The 25013-nt window shown below is 42.8% G+C and overlaps 1 protein-coding gene across 14 annotated transcripts in view; it reads left to right on the top strand.

The window, feature by feature from the left end:
- CSGALNACT1 (chondroitin sulfate N-acetylgalactosaminyltransferase 1) overlaps positions 1–25013 on the top strand; it is a 346168-nt gene that overhangs the window by 283963 nt on the left and 37192 nt on the right. For all 14 annotated transcript variants that reach the window (XM_086703540.1, XM_086703541.1, XM_086703537.1 and 11 more), the window contains one exon: positions 16537–16753. In XM_086703540.1, coding sequence (XP_086559666.1) covers positions 16537–16753 — 217 coding nt within the window. The remainder of the gene's footprint in view (positions 1–16536; positions 16754–25013) is intronic.

Here is a 25013-nt window from a genome sequence, read left to right as displayed (position 1 = left end):
TGTCACATTAGGCCTCTGCAACATTAACACTCCTTTACTGATGCAGTTTGGAGTAATAGAGCAGTTCAGTGGTGGAGAAAGGGGAGGCATTATTTCTGTCATTACTTAACTCCTAGCATCGCTCTGAAGAGTACTAGTGCCCCGTGACTGTCTGTCAATGACTTTGCCTCCATTTGGGAATCCCTAGATGTGGAAGCTTTGAAATTATATTCCCTAGAGCAGTGCTTTTTAACCTTGGCTGCACATTACAGTCTCTTGGGGTGCACAGGCTGCACTACAGACTAATTAAATCAGCCTCTTGGTTGGGGGCTGGGCATCAGTATTTTTAAGGCTCCCCAGGTGATTCCAGTGTGCCACCACAGTTATAAGCCACTGCTCTAAAGGAGTCGGCAGATCTAGAGCTGGAATAGCCTTTCAAGGAATGGTTCTTGAACCAGTACCTGTTCCAGGGGCTGGTTCCTGGAAATTGTGATACTCTTTGGTAGAACATCATGAAATATATTTGACCTCTCAAAGGTACTAGTACGTGACCTTTGTTGGGGTGAGAGAATGCAAGTCTTTCTTCCCACATCCCTACGTAATATCTCTAGGTAATGTTCCCAGGTAAGATACTGTGTGTTATACATGTACGTGTATCCACACTGCAGTCCCTATGAGATAGGTCTTTTATTCTGGTCATCCTTATTTTACAAGTGAGGACACAGGAGTAAAGAAAGGCTCAGTTGCTTGCTCAGGAATACATAACTGGAACTTGAACCTGGGAATCCTGGCTCTGGAGTCCGTGCTGCTGTCTACTGCCTCTCAGTCCCCACAGAGAGAGAGTTAACATTGATTCATTCAATGATGAATGAATCAACAATTTACTGAGCACCTATAATGTGCCAGGCACTAATCTAGGATGTCGAAGCACACTTACTCACACTTTTATTATTAAACTAGGGATGGCTTAACAGATACCAGACTGTGTACCACTGTCAGAAAAATAAAGTCGATTGTTTCAAAACAATTACCCTTGGTAGATGTTCTGGAGTATCATCTCTTCTATATCTAACAACCTTATAGAGCAAGTTAACTATTTACTGGAATGTATTTTTCAAAATCTCTGAGACTTCCTTTTTGATCCATGGATTATTTAGAAGTGTGTTACTTAATTTCTAAGTGTTCAGGGATTTTCTTGTCTTCCATTATTGGTTTCTACTTTGAATCCATTATGATCAGAGAGCACACTCTATATAATTTCAATTCTTTTCAAATTTTTGGTTTGTTTTATGGCCCAAGATATAATCTGTCTTATTGAATGTTCTATGGGTGCTTGAAAAATAAGTGTATTATGCTGTTGTTGGGTGGAATATTCTCTGTGAATGAGATCCTGTTGGTTGATTGTGCTGTTCGTATCTTCCTGATTTTGGGTTAGTGCAGGGAGAGGGGCCAGTACGGTTCCCCAGCTACTTCAATCTCATTGGGAAGAGGGTACATGGGACAAGAACCCTGGCATGCCCTGGGTCGGGGCACTGACCAAGAAGCCATTGGCAGGCAAAGCCCCATCCAGTTGGGGGAAGACCCCGTGGCCCCATAAGGACACGCGTCCACCAGGAGTGGGCCCATCAGGAAGAGCTGGGAGCCATGAGCCCTGTGCTCCACCCGGGATCCCGGCCAAGCTGCCAGCACTCCTCAGGGACTCTCTACCCGCTATGCCAAAGCTGTCTAGTGTCCAGCCAAGTAGCCCCGGGCCCAGCCTCTTCCTCCAACGCCCATCATGGGAAATTTGGGCGGGAACTCTTCCCCACGGGAGGTCACGGGTGGCTCCAATGCCCACTGCAGCACCTCGCGTTCCCCCAAGAGCCTCAGTGATTCTGACATCAACCTGAGTGCCCTCCCACACTGGAGAAAGTGGCGCATGGGCTGGCAAGAAAGAGGACCCCCCTGGGGCCCATGGAATCCTTTGAAGGAGCCACAGGTGACCTATGCTTTCCTGACAGCCCACTGCACAGGGCAGATGTTTAGGGACATGCCAGCCCTCTGGGGCGATGAGGGTGTCCCAGTCCCACAAGCTGGCTGGTGTTGCCCTGAGGCCAGCCTCCCCATCGGGCCCATGTGCCCTGGGGCCTCCGTCTACTTGCACAGGCAGCCACTCTCCTCACATGGTGGGGGCAACAGCGAGACCCTGGCCATGAAGACGACGTCCCACTGAAAGACACAAGGACAACTGGGGTGTCTGGTGGTTCTCTCTGTTGCTGACAAGGGGATAGATGTTCCCAACGATAATTATAGAATTGTCTCTTTCACCTTTCATCTTCATCAGTTTTTCTTCTGTCTTTTGAGACTCTGTTGTTTGAGGTACACCCGTGTAGGATCATTGTGTCTTCTCCGTGGATTGAACCTTTTATCATTTTATGATGTCCCTCTGTCTCTAGTAATTTTCTTCATTCTTGAAGTCTGCTTTACCTCACATAGCCACTCCTTTTTTGTTAATGTTTGCATGATATATCTTTGTCCATACTTTTTCCTTCAAGTTACCTAAGTCATTTATTGAATTTGAAGTGAGTTTTTTGTAAACAGCCTGTCGTTGTGCTTGTTTGTTTCTTAACCACTCTGCCAGTCTCTCCTTTTACCTGGTATGTGTGGACTACTTAGACTCAAGGTAATTATTGATATGTTAGTTTCTGTCTCTCAAGTTAACTATTTATATAACTGAGGTACATTTTTATTTTAGAGAATTCACCAAGAGATTAAATGCAAAATAGGTATCAGTAGCTACTTAACCAAGGGGTCTTTGTTTATTTGTGTGATGTTATAGCCAAAGTAAAAGTTTGATATCATCTACTTGAAAGGTTTTCTAGGTTAAATTTATTGTAGCCATGCTGAATTTTATGGGGTTTGGGGGTCTCAGCTGCCAACATTTGTCCATGTGTTTTGTGGACCCAGAGCTTCCTTTTTTTTCTTAGAGAGAGAGAGCTGCACCTGTGTTCCTGTGGGGGAGGGAAGGAGCCAGAGTGAGAAGAGGAGAGAGAGACTCTTAAGCAGGCTCCACACCCAGAGTGGAGCCCTGTGTGGGACTCAGGTCAGTCTCACTACCCTGAGATCATGACTTGAGTTGAAATCAAGAGTTGGGTACTTAACAGACTGAGCCACCTAGGAGCCCCCCAGAACTTCTTTCTGAGGAAAATTTTAGTCCTATCTGGGGAACTCCTTCTGCCCAGTTCCATACTCAGGTCCAGTGGCCTTACATTCTGGTACATGCCTAGTGAGTCATAAGGGGATGTCAGTAATACTATGAGCACAGTAACTGATAATGTTTTCATGTGCTGTTAGTGAGCAGCATAGCACATTTATGTATTTACATGCTATTATGAAATACGTTCCAGTTATTATTGCTGCAATACAAATTATCCCAGAATTTAGTTGCTTGAGGTCATCATTTTCATGTGGTAACAGATTATATGGGTCAGGGATTCAGAAAGGGCACAGTGGGGATGGCTTGTCTTGCTACAGCATGTTTGGGGCTCCATCTAGGAAGGCTAGAAGGCTGGGGCTGACAGGTAGGGGCTTGAATGGACTTGAATCATCTGAATGCTCATTCACTCCCAGGTCTGGCAGCTGGGCTATGATGTCCTGAGGACCAGGACTGCTAACTGGATTGCCTATGCATGGCTTGTCCTTGCAGTGTGGCTTCTTGATAGCATGGCAGCCTCAGGGTAGTTTAACTTCTTAGGTGTTCCAGAAAACAAAGTTGGAAACCACATCACTTCATGTGCTCTCTTAGGCAAAGCAGTCACAGACCCACACAGATTGAAAGCTGCAGGGTACAGTAGCATAGATCAAATAATCCATCATGACTTACTTGAGAAAAAATATTTAGGGAGTACCATCTACATAGGTTAAATATTATCTATTTTTATAGATTTTCTAAGTTAAAAAAATTCCTTATATTAAACTGTCACCGGAAAACCGCCTGTCTTATAGAGCACATTGTTTTGCCTTCCTATGGAATTGTTTCTGTGCTTCAATATACATCAGTGTTATGATATGTTACTAAAGTTGGTGTAGGAATTCTATAGAGACAGTGGCTCACTTAATCCTAAGATTACAATTGTGTTTCTTCTGAACCACATACTAATTTAACTAACAAGGGTGATAAGTGTATTGGAAGAATATAAACATGTTTGTTTATGTTTAGGATGGGAAAGGATAACAGAGCTAAGGTCTTATCTTCTGCTGCAGAGTGAATACATAAGAATGAAATGGAAAAAATTAGGAAATAGAAATATAAACCAGTTAAAAAATTGTATTTCTTTTGGTTTATTGTTATTTCGTGGACCCAGTGAGTTGTGTTTTGTTTAGTGCCTGTGTTGTACACTTGGGAAACTGAAGCTTTGAGAATTGACTTTGTCCAAAGTCATAGAGCAAGTTAATGGTTGAATGGAATTAAAATTCATGTCTGTCTCTCTCTTGGGTCAGATTATCTCTGTAAGATCTTTCTCTGGCTTTGTTATCAAGTGTCACTTTATCACTTGCTACCTCACAGGGGTTCAGTATGACCAAAATGCAGCTTGGCATTCTGAGCAGATTAGTATATTAAAAAGGATGCTCCTGTTGGGCTGACAAACCTCACAGCTCCCACTAGTATTAAAGTTGTCTCTTAGTGTGCTTTTTACCCCCAAGGGAAAACACTTTTTACTCTCTCATTACATGTTGTGTTTTCCCTTGGTGATCAGTGGAGATGTGTATCTGTGTCTGTGTGTGTTTGTAAGGATGTGGAGGAAAGTGTGCATAGGATTCAGTCTTCCAATTGAAAGCTAACCTCAATGGGGGATGGGGGTCTTCAAAACTTTACACTGGTTAGAACGTACATTTTTACAGTTTAAGATTCAGATTGTTAAATTTTTCTGACAGTGGTTGCCTGAAACATAAGAAAATCCACAAACCAATATCCAAACAAAACCCAAAAATCTCTGTGGTGCCAAACAGTAAGTCGTCCTTAGTGTGACTCACAAGGCCATTGTGATTTGGAACCTGCCCTTGAGCTTCATGTCTTGCTGTGTCCTTCGCCTGGCCCCTCTCTCAGCTTTACTGAACTTGTGTAGTTTTCTGAATGTACCATAGTCTTCTTCTGTGCTATTGTACACTATTGAATATGCTGGTCAGCCTGCCAGTCCTCGCACATCCTGTATGGAGTCTGCCTACTACACCGTTCTCCTCCTCAACATCGCTCAGATGCTTGCCTCTCCAGGCAGCTATTCTTAAGTCTCCCAAGCAGAAGTAGGGGTTTCTCACCAGCACCCCTGGCCTTAACCACAGTGCTGTAGCTGCTTGTTTCTGGGAAAGTCTGTGTTTTATTCATCTTTATGTACTGTAGTCTTTTACCAATAGTGGAAAGTGCTTTTTGAGGGATTGTTGAAGGAATGAGTGACTGAATTTATGGGTTAACAGAAGCATATCCCATTATTTACTATCCTCTTCCCCTTACTACCCTTGTGTCGCTGGAATGTTTGGAGGAAATGATATATCATTCAGATTTCACTGCCAAGGTTTGGACCTTGGGATGGGAGCTTAACTGACTGAACCACCCAGGCGCCCCTAGAATCTATATTTTCTAAAGCTTTCCAGTTTCTACTGGCATAGACAAATACAAGTCAACTCGTGTCTATTATGGTAGAAAATTGTGACCTATATTGTAGGTCTTCTGATTCTTTTCTTGCTCTTCAGCCTGCTGTGGTTTATATGTAGTTCAGAAGTTCCACAGAAATATACATATCTTCCCCCAAATGTCTAATGACTCACTCTTACAGCCTATTTTGTAAAGCTAAAATGAATTTTTACCACTGACTAATTAGATGAGTTAGTCAAATAGAATAAATGCTTATAGGAGATGCAATTTCCCTGAAGCACAAAGCAGTTGATGTTGATGCTTTGAACATAGACTGTGATTCAATTTTTAAGACTAGGAAGTAGGAACCCTGTGTCATTAAATATCTTATTTAAGGTGGCACAAAGTGAGCAGTGAAGCCAGAGTTAGACCGTGAGTCTCTGGCATAGATGTTGGCCAAACACAGAAGCTGTCAGAGACAGCCAGGAGACTGGGCGTGTCTGGCAGAGGGAAGGAAAATGTTCTAAGTATGAATTATGTTAGTGATTGGGATGTAGGTGTGATATGGTAAAGGGCTTTGCTAACCAGGAAGGTTATGAGGGGGTGGTTGTAGTCAGATTGAAGGTCATGGTATCTGATAAAGGGCTATGGGATCAATGTTTTAAAAATTCCAGTCATTATTATGCATTAGAAATGGATTTCTCCGGGTGCCTGGGTGGCTCAGTCGGTTGAGCGTCCAACTTCAGCGCAGGTCATGAACTCGCAGTTTGTGAGTTCGAGCCCCGCATCAGGCTCTGTGCTGACAGCTCAGATTACTTAAGTGACTTACTGCCAAAATAGAGGATGTACTGCATTTACATTCCCCAACCCATGTCTATTTCTCAAACCTGCTTCGGATTCTGTGTGTCCCTCTCTCTCTGACCTTCCCCTGCTCACGCTCTGTCTCTCTCTGTCTCTCAAAAATAAATAAAAATGTTTAAAAAAGTTTTTAAATAAAAAAAAAAAGAAATGGATTTCTCAAGCAACAGTTAAAAAAAATCCTATTGCAATATTCTAAAAATTTCCTTGACTTAAATATTATATATGTTAATTTGTGTATTACCAGGCTTTTTACCAGAATATTCAAGAATCCCCATATCTCTGGATCCACAATGATGATTTCTAAAAATGAGTGATTAGATTCAGCCTCCAAGCATGTTTAATACCAGTGTAGAGCACAGCAAGAGTGGGGCTTGCATCAGAGCCCTGGCCTGTCTGACCAAAAGCAGGAATGCATTAAATGGCTAATGGGGCAGAGTGGGATGACATAATAATATAATAGTAGTAATGACAGTTATTAAGGTTATTGCTATTGCTGATATCACTGAGTACTTCCCATGTACCAAGCATGCATATTTGCATGTATTAATTTATTTAATCTCTACAACAGCTCTATGAAGAAATAGGTATTAATCCCATTTCTTAAAGATGAGGAAATTGCTGTCCATGAATGAATCAATAATACACTAATCTTCAAAGGTGAATTTTAAGACTGACTTTCCTGATATACTTTGGAAAGTTGATTAGCTTTCTGATGTGATCTTTATTGGTGTTTTTCTGTCCTTGATAGTCAATCTTGAAAAGAAAGGAAGAACAGAAAAGAAAGAATTATTAACACCCGTTTGATGGTAAAGTTAAGTTACCTTTAAAGAGATTTACCATGACATGCTTTGAAATGCAGTGATTGCCCGTCATCTTCGAGCATACCATTTGGAACCTTGAACTGGCTCCTTATTTAACTTCTATGAAGGTCTTAGTTCACCTGTCTGTAAAAGGAAATGGGTAAATGGCTTACCTCATTAGAAGGCTTTTTTTATTTGTCTTTATTTTTTGAGAGAGGTTAAGAGCGTGAGTTGGGGAAGGACAGAGGGAGGAGGAGAAGCAATTCTAAGCAGGCTCCACACCCAGGGCAGACCTGACATGGGGCTCAAACTCAACAAGGGGCTAGATCTCACTATCTCAGATCGGGACCTGAGCCAAAATCAAGTTGTACGCTGAACCAGCTGAACCACACAGGTGCCCCTAGGAGACTTTTTTAGAACTAAGATGAAATTTGTGAATGTGGTTTGAGAAATAGACATGGGTTGGGGAATGTAAATGTAGTACATCCTCTATTTTGGCAGTAAGTCACTTAAGTAATTGTGTACAGACAAGCTCAGCGGTTGACCAGAGACAGTAACACTGTCACATATTCTCTGCTCTTTAACCTTTTAACTCCTTCTCATTGCTGCTACCTATATATAAAGATATCTGCTTTTCCACAGCATCCTGGATGTACAGTGTATTGGCAGGAAGTTCCCCAGCTATTCGGAAACATGCCCCAACAATGGCCACTCTGACTTCCCTTAGATGTTTGTTCTGGAATCCCTGCAGAACTCCCTACTATCTTAGTCCTCACTGCTGTTGTCTAGCCCCTTAAACTGTCTTTAGTTCAGGGAGACATCTAGTCTGTGTAATTTTTCACCATTGGTTTCTTAAAGTTATGGAAAGAGATGGATCTACTATTTCTTCATAACAGGCCACAGTCCTTGAAGAATTCAAGGTGAAAAAGAGATCTGTGTAGTTGGGGATCTCGAGGGGCACATTATGTGGTCTGGCCAACTCAAGGGCATAGAGAGAGGGAAAGTGCAGAGGCCAGCTTCCAGGGCAGCCATATCTTGGGCCTTGTCATCTCCTGGAAGAGCCCTGCTTTTTCATTAAACTTACACATCATCAGAAATCCATTTTTCCCCATGACTTCTATTATTACTTCTGACTTCACTCTCCGCATTGTTCATTCATAGTCTGAGCCATTCTGTGCCCTTTGACCTTCCTTTCCTTAGGCCTTACTCCTCCCTTTCTAGCCTGGAGCCCATGATGGATTCCTTTGGCCACTTTCTTCCCAGCCCTCCACACCTGTCCTGCAGAGCCCAGTCCTAGATCACTGTCTTGCCCCCTCCTCCACCTGTCCTTTGTGCTGCTGGAGGAAAGCCCCTGAAGGTCTATGTGTGCTGATATCAGTACAAATTTCTGATCTCCAGCCCGGCTGCACTTTGTGCTATCTCCCATCCTCTGGCCACCATCCAGGCTCCCAGCACCCCTCTCAGGGCCCGTATCCACCCTTGGTCCCCTTATGACCTGGGAGGCCTGGCCTCCCTCCCACTTCACTTAGTGTTAGTTCTCATGCCTTTGTTTGGCTTCTTGCCCCAAACCTGCACTACCTGCCCCTTTGCTTTCTTATTTCTGCCCTGCTCTGGAGAGCAGGTGATACTGCTCTGTCCAAGGCCGTGTCCTTTCAAGGCTGCTGGTCCCACATACCTCCCACTTTCTCATTCCATCTGTGTATCCTCATTGCCTACACCTCTTTTTGTTCCTTCCTTTCAACATATGAAGGGTTGTTTCTTTTTCCTATTTTTTGTAACAAAAGAAAACACTGTCAACTCTGTAAGTTCCCTTAGCTACTGTTCTGTTGCATTCATTCCCTTCTTAGCCAGGCACCTTCCTTCCCTCCCTCCTGCCCTTCCTCTTTGCAAGGGATTTCCATTAGGGATGCAGACTTATTCTGGTTGTCCTGGTGCTTACCTTCTAGTGGTGGGAACATTAATGAATAGGCAGGTGATGGCTGAGAGGTGGCAGAGTGATAGGGCAGGGTGGGAGTGGGGAGCGAGACTAGAGAGGGCCTCTTTGAGACGGTGGCTTTGTGAGAAGGATCCAGTTGTACCCTGGCCTGAGGGAAAGCATCCCAGGCAGAAGGGAAAGAATGGGCAAAGGTCCACAGGCAACAGTAACTCAACAACTTGAAGGAAATGAAAGGAAAATGTTCAACTCCCTCAACTCATTCCTGCCACTTCATCTGTCATCATCCTTCATGTCTGGCTTGCAGCCCTGTCCCTTCTCTGAAGCCCTCATTGGTGAGGTCACCAGTGATCTCATACTTGCTGTCCCATGGGTCAGTTTCATCCTTGTCGTACTTAACCTTGATGAGACTGGCACCATTGCAGTCCCGCACTCGCTGGCTGCCTGTGCCCTCTTCTGCCTTCTGTGATTTGTCTCACTTCTCCTGGCCTCTCCGCCTCCCTTGCTGATGCACACACATAACTCCTGTGGGGTTGGGACACCCCAGGCCTGCATCCCATGCTCCCCCTCCTCTCCTTACAGACGTCCTGAATGGTCTGACCCACACCCACAGCTTCAGCTTGCAGGCTGGGGACACCCACCTCTGTGTGTCCCAGAGAAGCCAGTCTGCTGCGCTTCAGTCCCCCTCCAGCGGCTCCTGAAATCAGCCTCTCCAAAGCTTGACTCAAAACCCTTTTCTCACCTGTGGTTGGAGTCACACTGCCTTTCTCCCTCTCCCTCACTTGCTGTCCCATTTTCTAACCACGTTTTCTTGAGTTTTTTCCACTTCTCATCATCTCCCCTGGCACTGTCACAGTTTAGGGCTTTGTCATTTCTTGCTGAATCATTGTGCTTCTCTCCTCATTGCAATCTGATCCCTGTGGTCCCTCGATGCTCTGCTCCCCACCCCGCTGCTGTAAGGTGATGGTGCTGAAGTGGTCCCCATCTCCCCTGTTAATAACCCTGAGCTTCAGGTCAGAGTTCGTTCCCATGAGGATGACCTAGTGGGCCGGCATGGTGTGCCCTACCTGAGTCCCCCCAGCTTCACTTCCTACCTCTGTCCCAGACCTAGCTTTTTGCACTCCAGCCTTGCTGAACTGCCTCAAGTTTGCCATACATAACACATTGGTTTTTGCTTTTTTCTATTTCTTAGCTTATGCTGATATCTATCCATAGAATGCCCTCTCTGATTTTGCGGTCTTGGCAAACACCCACTCAGTCTTCAGTTCTGGTGAAACCTCTTTTATCAAACTGTTCGCACCTTCCAGCAGGTAGACACTTCCTCTTTTCTGTTCCCTTACACCTTAGGTAGACTCTCTTAGGTGCTTATCATACATTTATGGCTGTGCTGTTTACCTATCTACCTTTCTCTCTGAAAGCACAGCGATTATGTTCATTTTTATATTTCTAATATAAAACACAATCCACAGTAAATAACACCCATAGGAAAAATTAGTAAGGATCAAAATAACCATGTCACATGAATATGAAGCCCGTCAGGCTGGCGGGGACCTGGTGAGGATCCCAGCCCACCGGGGCGCTGGAATCATAACATGCCTTTGCTTTTCATTTATTGTCTGACATCTGAGAGGTTTCATGAAGTGACAGGTAGGTTGTAGTCTTGTGGGGGGAAAATGCCTCTGAAAAGAAAGTCAGCTGTTAGTAGAAGTGATAAAATAAGGAGGAGCTCTAAGTAAAGTGAGATTCTTAGAAATTTCTGATAGATTAAGAACCAGGTGATGAATTTGCATAGCTCTATAACAAGAACAAATACATACCAAATGCAATAAATAGAAGTAAGATGAGGCAATTCAGGAGTTGTTTCAGCAACGGCATCAGTCAGTGCAACTGTTTCATATCAGACAAAAGAAATGTTTGGTGAAGGCCGAAAACCACAATAAACTTGAGTTGGGACACATCCAGAAGTTACTGTGAATGGATGCACTGTGATGCAGCAGAAAGCAAGGCGCATACAGACATTACCCTACCTGAGGAAGAGCTTTAGAGTGGTCACTTTTTATTCGGTTTTTATGGGGAGAATTTCTTACGTAGAGTACCTGAGCATTTGAAGGTTCAGGGCACTCTCAGGAACATCTCTTTCACAATGTCAGATGTCTACTATTTTCCCTAAGAAAACAGAGCCGGCAACAGATGGCACTGTAATAATGTCTCGTTTATCCCACAGGGTCTGGGAATGAGGTACATATTCCTGCTAAGCAGAATTTTCTAACTGAAAATCACTAAAGCACCAGAATAGTTAAAAATTAATGTTAGGAGTAAAATCTTTCTCGGGTATTTCTGTTTGTGTTCTTGAATAGGAGTAAGGAGAATATGCTCTTACAGTGATATATTCAAGGCAAGTTACATGAGCGTTTTTTCTTTATATTCAGTGTCTCAGACATTTTAATTAAAAACAAATAATGTTCTGCCTCCCCCGCACTGTTGTCAGGAGACCGCTAGATACTACTGTCAGCATTTCTGCCAGTTCTAGATTCCCTTTTCCCATACACTCTTCTTTTGTTGGTAGAAAGATTTTTTATGAGAATTCTTCTTAAAATTTACTACTTTGAATGTGTTGTAGACTATGAATTTAGATGATTATTGTTTAATAACTGTTACTATTGTGCGTGAAAGTAAAAGAAAAGTTCTAAGGGTGGATGTGAAGATTATCTGTGGGTAAATGAGCCAAACAGTGGTTTTTATGACAGACTTTATATTGTTTATTCTGACTTCTGCATGGTCCTGCATCTCTGCTCTGCTCTGAGCTGTTAATGTTGAATATGAAAAGTGACCTCTAGGGAGCAAACCCTCACACATGGTATGTTCCAGTCAGGCATTAAAAAGTGTGGTGAACACAGGCAGATCACAACTGCCCTGTGACTCAGTTTATTCACCTGTAGAATGACAGGGCTGGCCTAGATGATCTCCAAAGTCCTTAGGGGCCAAAAAACTTAGCTCAGCAATGAAAAGTTTAAAATCTCTGAAGACCAGAGTGTTTGGAGGATTGAATGGCCACTTTGGATTGAGAACGTCATGGGAATCCTCCCAAAGGAGGAGGATCAGATTTAGGAGGGCAAAAAAGGTAGACTGGTGGGGAAATGTGTCTTGAGAAAATTCAAGGCCTTTTCAGCAGTTATTGTGGTTAAAGTATACGTAAAATTTACCATTTTAACTATTTTTAAGTGTACAGTCCAGTAACATTAAGCATATTCACATTATTGTGTCACCATCACACTACCCATTTCTAGAACCTTTTCATCATGTCAGACTGAAACTCTGTGCCCATTATATACTAACTCCCCATTTCCTGCTCCCCCAATCCCTGGTAACCACCAGCCCGCTTTCTGTCTCTAGGAATTTGACTAATCTAGATTCCTCATATAAGTGGACCCATACAATATCTGTCCTTTTGTGTCTGGCTTATTTCACCAAACACCTGGTTTAGGGTTCATCCATGTTGTGGCATATGTCAGAATCCCATTCCTTTTTAAGGCTGGGTCGTAGTCCATTGTGTGTGTCTACTGTGTTGTGTCCATTCATCTCTTGGTTGAGGTTTGGGCTGTTGCCATCTTTTGGTATTATAAGCAGTGCGTGTATGAACATGTGTGCACAAGTATCTCTTCAAGTCTCTCCTTTCATTTCTTTTGGGTACATACCCAGAAGTGGAACTGCTGGATCGTATGTTGATTAGCTTTTTGAAGAACTGCCAAACTCTTCTCCATTGTGGCTGTACCATTTTCCCACCAGCTTTTCAGGAGGGTTCCAGTTTCTCCAAGGGGAAAAAGTAGTTGTAAATGCTCATTGTGAAGCAGCTTGCCTAGAGCCCATATTTCTCGTGAGGCAGGGATAAGGCCTGCAGTTAGGATAGCACACTGAGGTCACATTATGGAGGGTCTTGAAGGCCTGGACGTGGGGTTGGTACTTTATTCTCTAGGCTCTAAGAAGCTTGTGAGAGAGAAGCAGGATTAGAATGGTACTGTAGGAAGGCTGAGGGCCACAGGATATGTCAGGATGGATTGGGTCCTGGAAGTAGGACACGGGTTGGCAGAGGATTGTAGTTATTGTGCTGGGAGACCTGACCCAGGCTCCATGTGGGAAGGTAGGGAAGGCAGGGATGACAGTGGAGAAACTTCTGGGATCAGCAGTGCAGGACTGGGCCACAACCTATGCACATATATTGAGTGAAGGTAGCAGGAGTGTGAGGGTAAGGAGTCGTACCTCCTTGACCTCCAGCATCTTGATTTCTGAGGTCCTATGTTGAGGACAGGTTGTAGAGAGGGGGCCTATGTCTGGTTAGCTCCTAGCCTGCTAAAGGGACAGCCATTTGCCGCAGACCAGGGAACTATACTTTGGATGCCTGGAGGTATCCCCATGTAGTTGGTCATCCTAGAGTCTGGTGCCCTTGAGTAAAATAAGATTTTACTTACAAGCACTAAGAACCTTGCTCAGGAAACAGAAACACCAAACTGAAAGTAAACTTAGCATCTATGGAGAGAAAGAAGGGGAAAGAGGGTGCCAGTTAGGGTATCTAAACCAAAATCTAAGCTCGCTGCGAAGTTCTTATTTTGATCTCTAATTAACATAATGCATAAAAATGATGCAATCCTATGCAAAGCTGGTTTGCTTTGCATTTGCTGGTTTGCATGCCACCTCACTGGCTGAAAAATCATTTCTGTCTCAGAAGGCTTCTGTCCCCCTTTTCTCTCAGCCCCTTTGTGTTTCCACCACTGAAGATTTCCAGGAGACACAGGGATCCATGAAGGAGCGGTCCTTTGTGTTACAATCAGACTGAGGGGGCCTGTGTGCAGGCATGGGAGGATGTGCCTGTGGGTGTGGTGGGTGGGTGGCTAGGTGTGGGTTTTAGTGGACACAGGTTGCAAGAGAGTTTTAAATAACTTATTTAAAATAGAGGGAATTAAGAGATCTGAATCAGATTTATAAGACATCATTAATTTAATTAGGCAAAGTATGGGGAAATACGCTACAAAGTTGATGTAATAACTGTTTCGAGTCATGGGATGTAGAAGACGATGAGGAAGCAGCTGACATTGTGGTGAGCAAGATTAGCCTGGCTGCTCTGGCCTTCCCAGTAAGGAGTGCCAGGCCTGGAAACCATTTTAACAAAGCTGCCACCCTGTCGCACCAGGCTGATGATACATGCTCTGCAAAAGGCAGCTCCTCTTATGTGCTTGAGAATCATTATGATAAGAACTATTACATTCTCTGGGTTCTTTGTAAGTAGATGTCCATCTTCTCAGTTGGGTTTGTGTATGTTTCTACCTGTATTCTCAAATATGTGGGTTCAGATGTTTTATGATTCTTATCCCTATCTAATGCTGAGAAAGAAAGTGACTCAGTTAAAAAACAATCTTTGGCTCACATACGTTTTTATCTGCATGTTAAACTGTCAGCAGCCTTTTGCAGGTTTCTTGCTGTGTGAAAAAGGTATGCTTGCTGACCCCAATAACAGAAGTTTGACAAGGCACAGCCAGCGACCCCTGGCAGGCCTGTTTCAGCTGTGCAGACACGCTCCGTTAGCAAATGCAAACTCCTTGCTGACTCGCCCAGCCTTATTTTTGCCCTGGAATTTGGTGGTTTCCCTAGCTGCTGTAGACAACAGTTAGAGGTGGGGAAGAGGCTGTTTCCTCCACAAGCACTAATTGCCTGAAAGAATTAACAGACTTTGAAGGGAACCACTTCACATTTTCAGAGAAGTCCTTTGAGCTTCCCAAGAAATGAACCTTCTTCTTTCTTCCATGAATGACCCCTGCAGGGACTCTGGATTCTGTTCCAGCATGAGCTCAGCAAAACCTCTCTCAGCTGCCCTGATTCTCAGAGCCATTGAGCAGTATGCCCTGTTACCCAAGGAAGCGATGGAGACTTCCGAAGAGAAGTCAGTCCTTGTAACTCTGCTCTGGTCCTTAAATCATCCGGACGGGCTGCCAGCAGGTTGCGCATTTGGAATCTTGAGGCAGGCCTTTGGGACAACTGTGAGAAATGAGACTACCTTGAAAATCTGCAGTACCAAACTCCACCTCTCTGTGGCACCTGAAGGAGATCCAGACTTTGAACAGGATCAAAGAGGCTGTAAACAGGAAAAGGGCTGTAAAAGGAAAAGCTCCTATTCTGCAGAGAGTGGGGAAGAGAACCCGGCAGTGTTTGTGGAGAAGTCCTGTTATGCCCACAAGAGAAGAGGGAGTGAGGAAGAAAGGAGGGGTGCTTTATCAGAGGTGTCGAGAGCTATGACTCCCCGCAGGCGGGTATTTCCCTGAGATGTACTTTTGTAGCTTCTCCCAAGACTGGAAGGTGCATTCTAGCTAATGTGGGGATTAAGAGGAGGGAAGAAAGATGGAATAGAAAACATGGCAAGTCAGAGGTGAAAGATAAGGGAGCTTATCTGGTGATTGGCTGGATTTTTGCAAGAGTTTCTTCTGACTATAGGAAAAACATACACAATACCAGTGATGTCGAGCAGGCAATGGGACCTAGGCAGCAGGGAATCGTTTGCTTATTTGATAGAAAAATTCTGTTGGATCAGGCCTTTAGGAGGTTCATCCTGAGAGTTGACAGGTCACAACTTCAACCTGACAAATAAGACCGTGGTGTTTTAGTACAAGTGACATGGTGTAGAGCTCATTTGGGGGCAGGGTGTAAATAGATCTCCCAAGTAGTCTGGCTCTGGAGCACTGAGCTGTGCTGGTCCTCAGAGTTAGGTAGGACAATATGAAATTAAATAAGATGTGTGCCTGCCATTGTGTTGGGTATTTTATGTGTTGTGTGCTTTAATGCTTCCAGAAACTTGCACAGTGCCACTCTAAAGTACCCCCAAAATTGCTATGGTCAGTTCATCTGAAATGGCTATAATATCTAAGAGATAATTTTAACATTCTTTTAAAATTAAGTAGGTAGAATAATTATAATATTTATCTAATCATCTTGCTTAAAGTGTGGATAATAGCAGAAAAGAAAAAAAAAACACGCCATTCCACATCACAGCCAATCCTATTTTGGCATATTTCCTTACAGTCCTTTTTTGAATGCCTCTAGTATAAATACAGTTTTGTATCTGACATTACAAACTTTTTTCCATGTTTATGAAGCTCTTCAGAAATGTGATTTTTAAATTGATGGTATTTTGATTTTTGGGGGGATTTTTTAACACGGGAGCATTTGGGGTTTTCTAATAGTTATTATATGTAGAGATTTCATCTTAATTTAATGTTTTCAAAGGTGCATTTTGTGCTAGATCTCAGCTATAAAAAACACTCAGCAGCCAAGGTTAATTTTTGAAACTATCCTTGTATTTCTGTTGACAGGGATCTACCGCACCGAAAGGGATAAAGGCACTCTGTATGAGCTCACCTTCAAAGGGGAGCAGAAGCACGAATTCAGACGACTTGTGTTGTTTCGACCATTTGGCCCTATCATGAAAGTAAAACAAGAAAAGCTCAACATGGCCAACACACTCATCAACGTTATCGTGCCACTGGCAAAGAGGGCGGACAAGTTCCGGCAGTTCATGCAGAATTTCAGGTTTGTTTGTTGGTGCATGCCTCCCTTCCTCACTGTGGTGTGTGTTAAATGCTGATATCATTTCCCGGTGTTTCCTGCATTTCCTCTGCCCAATACAAAGGCCCCTTTCTCTTCTTGTTCAACTGTTTTCTTCATATAAAGTTTATCACTTGTATTTGCCTTTCCCTAAAGCAACCAGAAAACTGCCAGACAAGCAGATTTACTTTAAGAAATGAAAATTCGGAAGGGTGGCTTTTCATCAGGATCTGCAAAGATGGCTCACTGCCTGCTGTGTTCAGGCCTAGCTTGAGTTTGGGCTCAGGTTTGGGGACAGCCAGGGGCATGAGTGAGGCCTCTCCCAGACTCTGGAAAGCCATCATCCCCATGGCCCGTGGACTTGGATAGAGGATGTGCGCCTTCAGCTGCAGGAAGCCTTAGTTGTCCTGCCCCTGCAGCGGCTGCCATGGGTTGAATCGGAATCCATTTTTTATTCTAACCTACATCTCCTCAGAGATTAAATTTAGAATTATGCCAAGAAGTTTCCAAGCGTTCATTTTTGTAGCTACTCAAGAAGACGAAGTGCGATTTTATTTTCAGATGCAGTAATGTAGTTTTTACATATGTGTCTTCAAGCTCTCTATTGTGCAGTGTTGGCTCTTGTAAGCCGTTACGACTAACATTTCCTACATTGGTCAGGATTAATTAGCTCACTTAGCTAGCCAGCTTATTTTAAAGATTATATGTGTTAATATGTGTCTAATTATAATCTTGGAAGATCAAAATTTATTTTTAATCTTTTATCATTAAATTCACATTATTAAAAGCTGGTAGGGGCGCCTGGGTGGCGCAGTCGGTTAAGCGTCCGACTTCAGCCAGGTCACGATCTCGCGGTCCGTGAGTTCGAGCCCCGCGTCAGGCTCTGGGCTGATGGCTCGGAGCCTGGAGCCTGTTTCCGATTCTGTGTCTCCCTCTCTCTCTGCCCCTCCCCCGTTCATGCTCTGTCTCTCTCTATCCCCAAAATAAATAAAGGTTGAAAAAAAAAATAAAAAAATAAATAAAATAAAAGCTGGTAATGCTCAGTAGAAGGGTGTGGTTGATACTTCTCAAAATTCTAGATAATGAATGAAGTCTTTTTAAAGTTTTACATTTGAAGACCAGCCCTTCTCTAAATAAATTTTAGGGTCAGAATTCAACAGTTTTAGAAGAGGCTTTTGTAAATCACCTGGTCATCCCTGACACATGTTCTCTGTGCCATGTAACTGCCTCCTTCACCAGGCAGGCTGCTCTGTTGTTGACCAGCTTCAGATATAAAGCTGGCTATTATTTGGACCTGTAGTCCACCTCCCTGTGATTTATACTCTGTGGGTCTAGTTCTAGCCTCTGAGGAAATGACTGAACTAATCCATTTCCTCTTATACATCATAGTTTTAGATCTTTAAAGACAGCTATCAGAATGTCTGTTGTCTTTTCTTCTCCAGGTTCAGGAGTTGTGCCTTCAGCTGTGACACCATGCGGAGTAGGGTGGGCTGATCTTTTCAACTGTTCCTGATTTGTAGGTCCCCTCTGCGACCATCACTTGAGTGTTGGCAGTGTCCTCTGACTCCACTAGTAAAGTGTCTATGGAGCTTTGGCTACTCGCAGCCTTCCTTCAGTGTTTCTGTGTTCCCTGCATTCTCTTTAGGATGTCAGAGTGCTGCTGGTTGATTAAGCATGATTTCCTGAGAAGGACTAAACCTGTGGTTGGCACTGAGCATTAAGTCAAATCATTGCTCCCAGCAGCTGGTGTGCCCATTTCTAGCACTAGTTGACAGTGAGTTTCTTTGGCTAGGAAGCTGCCTAGAGCTTGCCAGATTATGGGCCCTGAAATCTGTGTCATCCAGTCATGAAGGCCAGTCACTGTGCGTGCTGGGCTTGGCAAGGTAGAGCTTGTGCTAAAGGAGTGTCTGCTCAGTCCTCTGCGTGGGACTCTGGGGCCTGGAGTAGCAGGATTCTCTTGGTTATATATGATCGGATTGCAAATAATAATAGGAATAAAACTAGAAGGGAAATATTGTTGAAAAAGGTAAAATGACTAGTTTACCAGTCTCCAACATTGAGATGATGAAATGAAATGTAATGTTAATGTTACATTTCTAGTTAAAACATCTAGTTAATGTTTTAAAATGTGGTACATAGGCAGGAGAGGGTGGGTGGGAAGGCTTGCTACTTGGGTAGGATATTTGGAAGGCCTGTGTGTGCCAGACACTTGACCAGATATAGGGGTAAAGAGATGAGCTCCAGAGATGGTGCCTGCATTCAGGTGGACTAGCATCCACTTGAAGGGAGCTAGGAGCTCCAGGAGAAATGGAGACCAGGGGCAGTGGGCCATAAGAAAGCCTTCCCAGGACAGAGGACACTCAGAAACTCTAGGGGTTTCTGAGTGTGTTGGGTCTCTGAAAAAATGAGATGAGAAAGGGTACTCAATCCTGAGAGTATTTAATTCTGTGTCAGAACTAGTAGAGGTGGATTTCAAAGCAGCCAGCAGAGAATGGATTGTTCAGTGTATGGCCTTAGGACAACTAATCATAGCAGAAAAAATTTAATTCTTATTGCATACCAGAACTTAAAGTAAACACTGCTCAATTAAATATTTAAATAGAATTAATATAAATATAAGAGTATTGGAGAAAATACAAGGGTCTATTTATTAAATATTTGGTATTGTCTTTATGAAATCCCTTCCATCCCAAGATTAGAAGATACTAACTCTGGTTGGCCCTGAAGATGGCATCATGAGTGACTTTTGTTTCCTTCTTTTGAATTCTGGTTTGTAAATTTTTATGTAGTTACCATATGTTTTATGTTTTGTTTAAAAATTCAATGAAAGATTTTATTTTTGGCTGTTATAATTTAAACATGGATTTTTAGTTTATAAAGTGATATATAGCTATTATAAGATATTTAAACAATACAGAACACAAGGAATGAATTATTTAAAAACTCCCGGCCTTCCCTCCCCCAATTAATCATTCTTAACATTAATTAAACTCCATTATAGGTACTTTTCTTTGAATATGTGCACATAGAAGAATAACTTGCTAACTAGAAATAATTTAATATAACATGAGATATACTATATATTCTGCTTGTAATTAAATAATTACAATTTTACCTGAATTAATTTATAGAAACAAATCTGAAGTATAACTGAAGAAATTTCTGGTCTTTAAGAAAATGTTTCTCATTTGAATTCTCTCTCTCCCTCGCTCTCTGCCCCTCCCCCACGCTGTCCTGGTCTCTGTCAAATAAATAAACTTAAAAAAAACAAAAAGAAAATGTTTTTCTGCTGTAAGAGGTAATTAGTTCTGAAGAGATCTCTGTAAAAAATTTTTTAAAAAAAGGTTTCACAAAACAGAAAATATTGGAATTACTATGTATTTTTTTGCTGTGTATTTTTAACTTTAGAACAGATTGACTGAAAAATTACAATAACAAGAGGAAATCAGCAGTTATACTTTCTCCCTCTCCTACATCCCATTTATTGTTTTTACCTCATCGGGGTTTGCAGCCTTTACGTTCTGTTTTGTAACCACAGAGCTGGTATTTGGGTGGGTTTTGTGTCCTTGCCAGCAGCCCTGGCAGGAGCGGCTGCAGTCCTGAGGTCATGGTTGGCTATGGTGCACAGGCAAGAAAGGTTTTCTAGAAGCATTGTAAATTAGAGGCCCCTGGGTGGCTCAGCTGGTTTGGTGTCTGACTTTGGCTCAGGTCATGGTCTTGTGGTCCGTGAGTTCGAGCCCCGTGTTGGGCTTTGTGCTGTCAGCTCAGAACCTGGAGCTTCCTTCAGATTCTGTGTCTCCTTCTCTTGTTCTGTCTCTCAAAACTAAATAAACATTAAAAAAATTATAAAAAAGAAGAAGGGTTGTAAGTGCTTGAGAGTAGAGTCTGCTTATGGTCATTTTAGTTTAAGGATCACTTGGCTGGACTTAAAATCCTCAGGACGCTCTTTCCTCAGGACGTTGTAGACATTCCTCTGGCATCCAATGATACTGTGGAGAAGCGTCAGGACAACTTTTTTGGTCTCTCCCGAGAATTTTTGCCTGAAGAATTCCTTCTTTAGTCTTGAATCCTAATAGCTTAATCAGGACAGGTCTCCTCTCAGTGTCTGTTGTTTTCTCTGAGATTTTCCTGTGCTTAATCGAGTTTTCTTTTTTGTTTTGTGGATTCTTCCATGTCAGGAAAATTTTTTGGTGTTTTAATTGTGAATACCTCTCCTGCTTGGCTTGTTGGTGTCTCTGCTTTACAGACACAGTTGTGTATTTCACAGACCTCCCCCATTTATCAGCTTCTCTCTGTTTTGTAATCCTTCGTTTATTATCTGCTTTTACACGGCCTTTTCTTTTAGGTGAGTAATTTGGTTTTCAGATGTCTCTATTTTGCACCTTGCTATTTTTAGTTTATCACTTTTGTCTGTTCGGGCTCTCAACTCACTTTCTCAGCACAGAATGTGCCTTTTAATCTGTTGTTTTTATCATTGCTTCTTTGAATTTTTTATTGAATTCACATTATTAAGGAAGTGTGAAACATTTGTAAGACGTTTTCTTCTGTTTGAATTGTATTTTCTTCCAGACTAGGTTTTTTTTTTTTTTAATGCTATTGCTTTCTTATTAATATCTTTTTTTTTCTTCCTTAAACTGTGTTACTATTCCTGAAGCACGGTTGCTGTGAGGTGTCTCTTCAGCCTCCTTCTGCATGGCATGCAGATGGCCACACAGGCCATTTGCTCTGACTCTGTGTGGATGGGTTCTCCTTGCCTACCTCCCCAACTTGATGGAGAACTGTTTGTATCCCACTCCTGGCTATGTTCTGAGGGTAGTGTATTTGTTTTATTTGCTGTATTTGCAGTCTCCCAAGAACACGGGAAGGAGAGAAAGAACTCAGTGGAGGCTTTGTACAGCTTTTGTTGAAGATTCCCAATTCCTGTGGCTCTTCTGTGCCCTGGGATGGATGTGAGCTGTGCTAGGCTCACTCTGTCTAGTGGTGGATGGGTCTTTGTACTAGAGTGGAAGATGATTTGACTCTCAGAACAGGCCCTCAGTGGAGGGCTAAGGCCTGGAACATCAGAGAGAATCAGCTCTCTTTGCTTACTTTTCTTACCTTCACCTATTGTCTTCAGCAGCTCTTTCCACTCCCACAAATCAAAAAGAGGAAAGAAGATAAGGTTTTGGCCTTTTGTTTAATGATTGGCTCTGTGTGTGTGTGTGTGTGTGTGTGTGTGTGTGTGTGTGTGTGTCTGTGTTGTGGGGGTACATGTAAGATGCTTCATCTGTCAGCATCTCCCATCCTTTCTCCTCTTTCTGCTTTTAAGAAGGATCTGCACTAACTGTGGTCACCTTTTTTTTTTTAAGTATTTATTTTGAGAGAGAGAGCACACACACACACAAGCAGGGGGGGGGGGGCAGAGAGAGAGGGAGAGAATCCCAAGCAGAGTCCACCCTGTCAGTGCAGAGCCTGACACACTGCTTGATGCCACGAACGTGAGATCATGACCTGGGCCTAAATTAAGAGTTGGACGCTTAACCGACTGAGCCACCCAGGTGCCCTTGGTCATCTTTATTCTTTTGCTCCTGCCCACTCCACCTTTTTTACAGGTGTTAGTTCACAAAGTGTAATGAGAACAGCCTTACCATCCTTCTCTACTTTCCACACGATGTGGAGAGACCACATATTCTGCTTTGGCTCTTCCTTCACCAAGATCCTGAAGTGGGAGTTGGGGCCCCCTGTCTCTCCCCAGACCAGCCATTCCTTGGAGCCACTTTATCACTGCCCTGGCTGCTTCCCTAGCTCTTCTGGAGGAAGTGTCTAGGACTGGAAGCCACATGAGGGGAGAATAGAATCTTCCGTTTCTTCCACTGTCGTCTTTGAAGATTATGTCATGTTCATTAGTCATTTATTGGTAGCAATACTTGATATTTGCCACTATTTTTGGTACCTGGTTTGCAGTGATCACTATATGAGATTAATTTATTTAAAACCTTATCCTTCCCCTGCATGTCCTTTAAAATGTAAATGCCCTTTGTTCTGATCCATTTGAATGAGGAATCTTTTACAAGTTGCTTCATATATCTGGGCTTTTGTATCTTCTGTAAAATCTAAGTACTGGTCCAGATGGATCCCCTTGCAGCCCTGACACTCCTTATGACACATAGATTTAGGGCTTTGTTTTGTTTTTCACTTCAGCATTGTTTTGCTAATTACTTACCTAGAAAAGACCTAAATGGCTAAGAATTATAACAAATATGCCTTCTTGGACAGAAGAAAGAGATGTAGAACCTGGAATTCCCCAGAGAGAGTGGCCCGTAGGGAAGACTGGGTCTGAGGAATCAGATCAGTTGGGGTGATGACCAGGCATGGGGTAGAATCTGCAAGGAACAAAGGCCAAGTTTTCATGCTCCAGACCTGTGTTGGGTATGGGTCCTGGGGACAAAATTGATTCCTGGGTACATAGAGTATATGGACTAAGATATTTACTCTCATTATTTTATTTTATTTATTTAAAAAAATTTTTAATGTTTATTTACTTTTGAGAGAGAGAGACAGAGGGTGAGCAGGGGAGGTACAGAGAGAGAGAGAGAGAGAGGGGGAGACACAGAATCTGAAGCAGACTCCAGGCTCTGAGCTGTCAGCACAAAGCCTGACGTGGGGCTTGAACCCACAAACTGCAGATTCATGACCTGAGCCCAAGTCGGATGCTTAACCAACTGAGCCACCCAGGCACCCCTAGTCTCATTATTTTAATCATCTCAACTAACCCTAAAAATTATTTGTATTTACAAAAACTAAAAATTCAATAAAACCATTTTTATAAAGGTCAGTGGAGAAAGACTCATTAAAAATGTAGAATGTACCTGGAAGCTGGGACTAAAGGCAGATTGCAGATTGTCAAAAATGTCAGCTCCAAAGTTGCTGGCAGACAAAGGGAAGAGGGGAAAACTAAGGCTAGTTTACTTCAGCCCTCAGTAGTTATTGGAGAGAAGGGTGTTATTTGTTGGGGGAGAAAAGCTTCTTCCTAGCACTAGATCTTAATGGTCTTTATTTAAGAGGCAGTAAGCATTAAATGAGTGATATTCCTAGGATTTACAAGAAATTATGAAGCCAGAGCTTCAATATTGTCATCTCCCTGAGTAGGAGTGCAGTTCACAGGAGCAACAACCCCCCAATCTGGCTGCTGGCTGCTGCTTTGTGACTGGTGTGCTCAGTGACTCCACTGTTGTTCATGGAGATGCGATGCCTTTTTACCCTGGCAGGCTTGTTCTCCCTTGCTATCGACCTAGTCCTGCCCCATGGGGGAACCTCACGGTTTCCACATGCTGTTTCCCTCCCAGAAATGCCCCACATGCCTCACCTGGGGTCTGGGGGACTTCATCATCAGGATTCCTTTACCTGTGGCCAAGAATAGAGAGAGCGTACCCAGGAACCTTGCTTCACATTTAGCCCCTGTTTGTATCTGTTTCCCTTTGACCAACAGCATGTTAACTTAAAACCTGATGCCTCCTCCTCTTCCTCCTCCTCCTCTATCCACTTCCTTGTCCTCCTCGTGCTCTTCTTCTTTTTCTTTAATCACCTGATGTCCCTTTGAAATTATTCTTGTATTTGCTTTTTGGCTGTTTAGTTTCCCTTGGCTTCTGGGTTATTGGGTTTAAGCTCATCAGTTATTTCATGGTGTAGTTAGTGATAGCAGGAAGAAACTCATAATAACAAAGCTTTAGATTGTCTTTGCATCCTTATTTCTGAGCCTGTCCCAGAAAAAAATAGATTTTATTCAAATGATTTTTTTATGATTTTTAAAAATCTTTCCCAGTTCATTTCAAGTTTGCTTGATTTTTATTTTGACTACTTCCAGCTGGTCTGAGAACCCTTTTTCGTGTTGCTATGATTCTCCTCAGACTTTAGTAGTTATTTTTATTTTATGTTCTTTCTTTCTTACTCTTCTCTCATCCCTCTCTAGGCATTTATATATTAAGGCAATATCAGGGAAATCTTTTACTTAAATTTTCTTTAATGATTTTTAAATCCCTTTTCTGCCTAGAATCATTGAACAGGTCCTGGAGATTTCTGGATTTTTAAAAAACAATGTCTAGAGACTCTCTGAGAGTGAAATGAGCCTTGAGGGTAGGGCTAAGCTGGTAGACTTTAGAGTGTAACAGAAAGGCTTCAAGTCATCATCAAATATAGGAATATAGGAAACTAATGTAGTTTCCACGGTATCATCCTCCCTCCCACTCATGCCCCTCTACCTCTCCCG

The sequence above is a fragment of the Puma concolor genome, chromosome B1 (genome assembly GCF_028749965.1).
Source record: "Puma concolor isolate L17-30 chromosome B1, mPumCon1.1.hap2, whole genome shotgun sequence".
NCBI classification, from domain to species: domain Eukaryota; kingdom Metazoa; phylum Chordata; class Mammalia; order Carnivora; family Felidae; genus Puma; species Puma concolor.
This window is presented reverse-complemented; position numbering and strand designations above follow the sequence as displayed.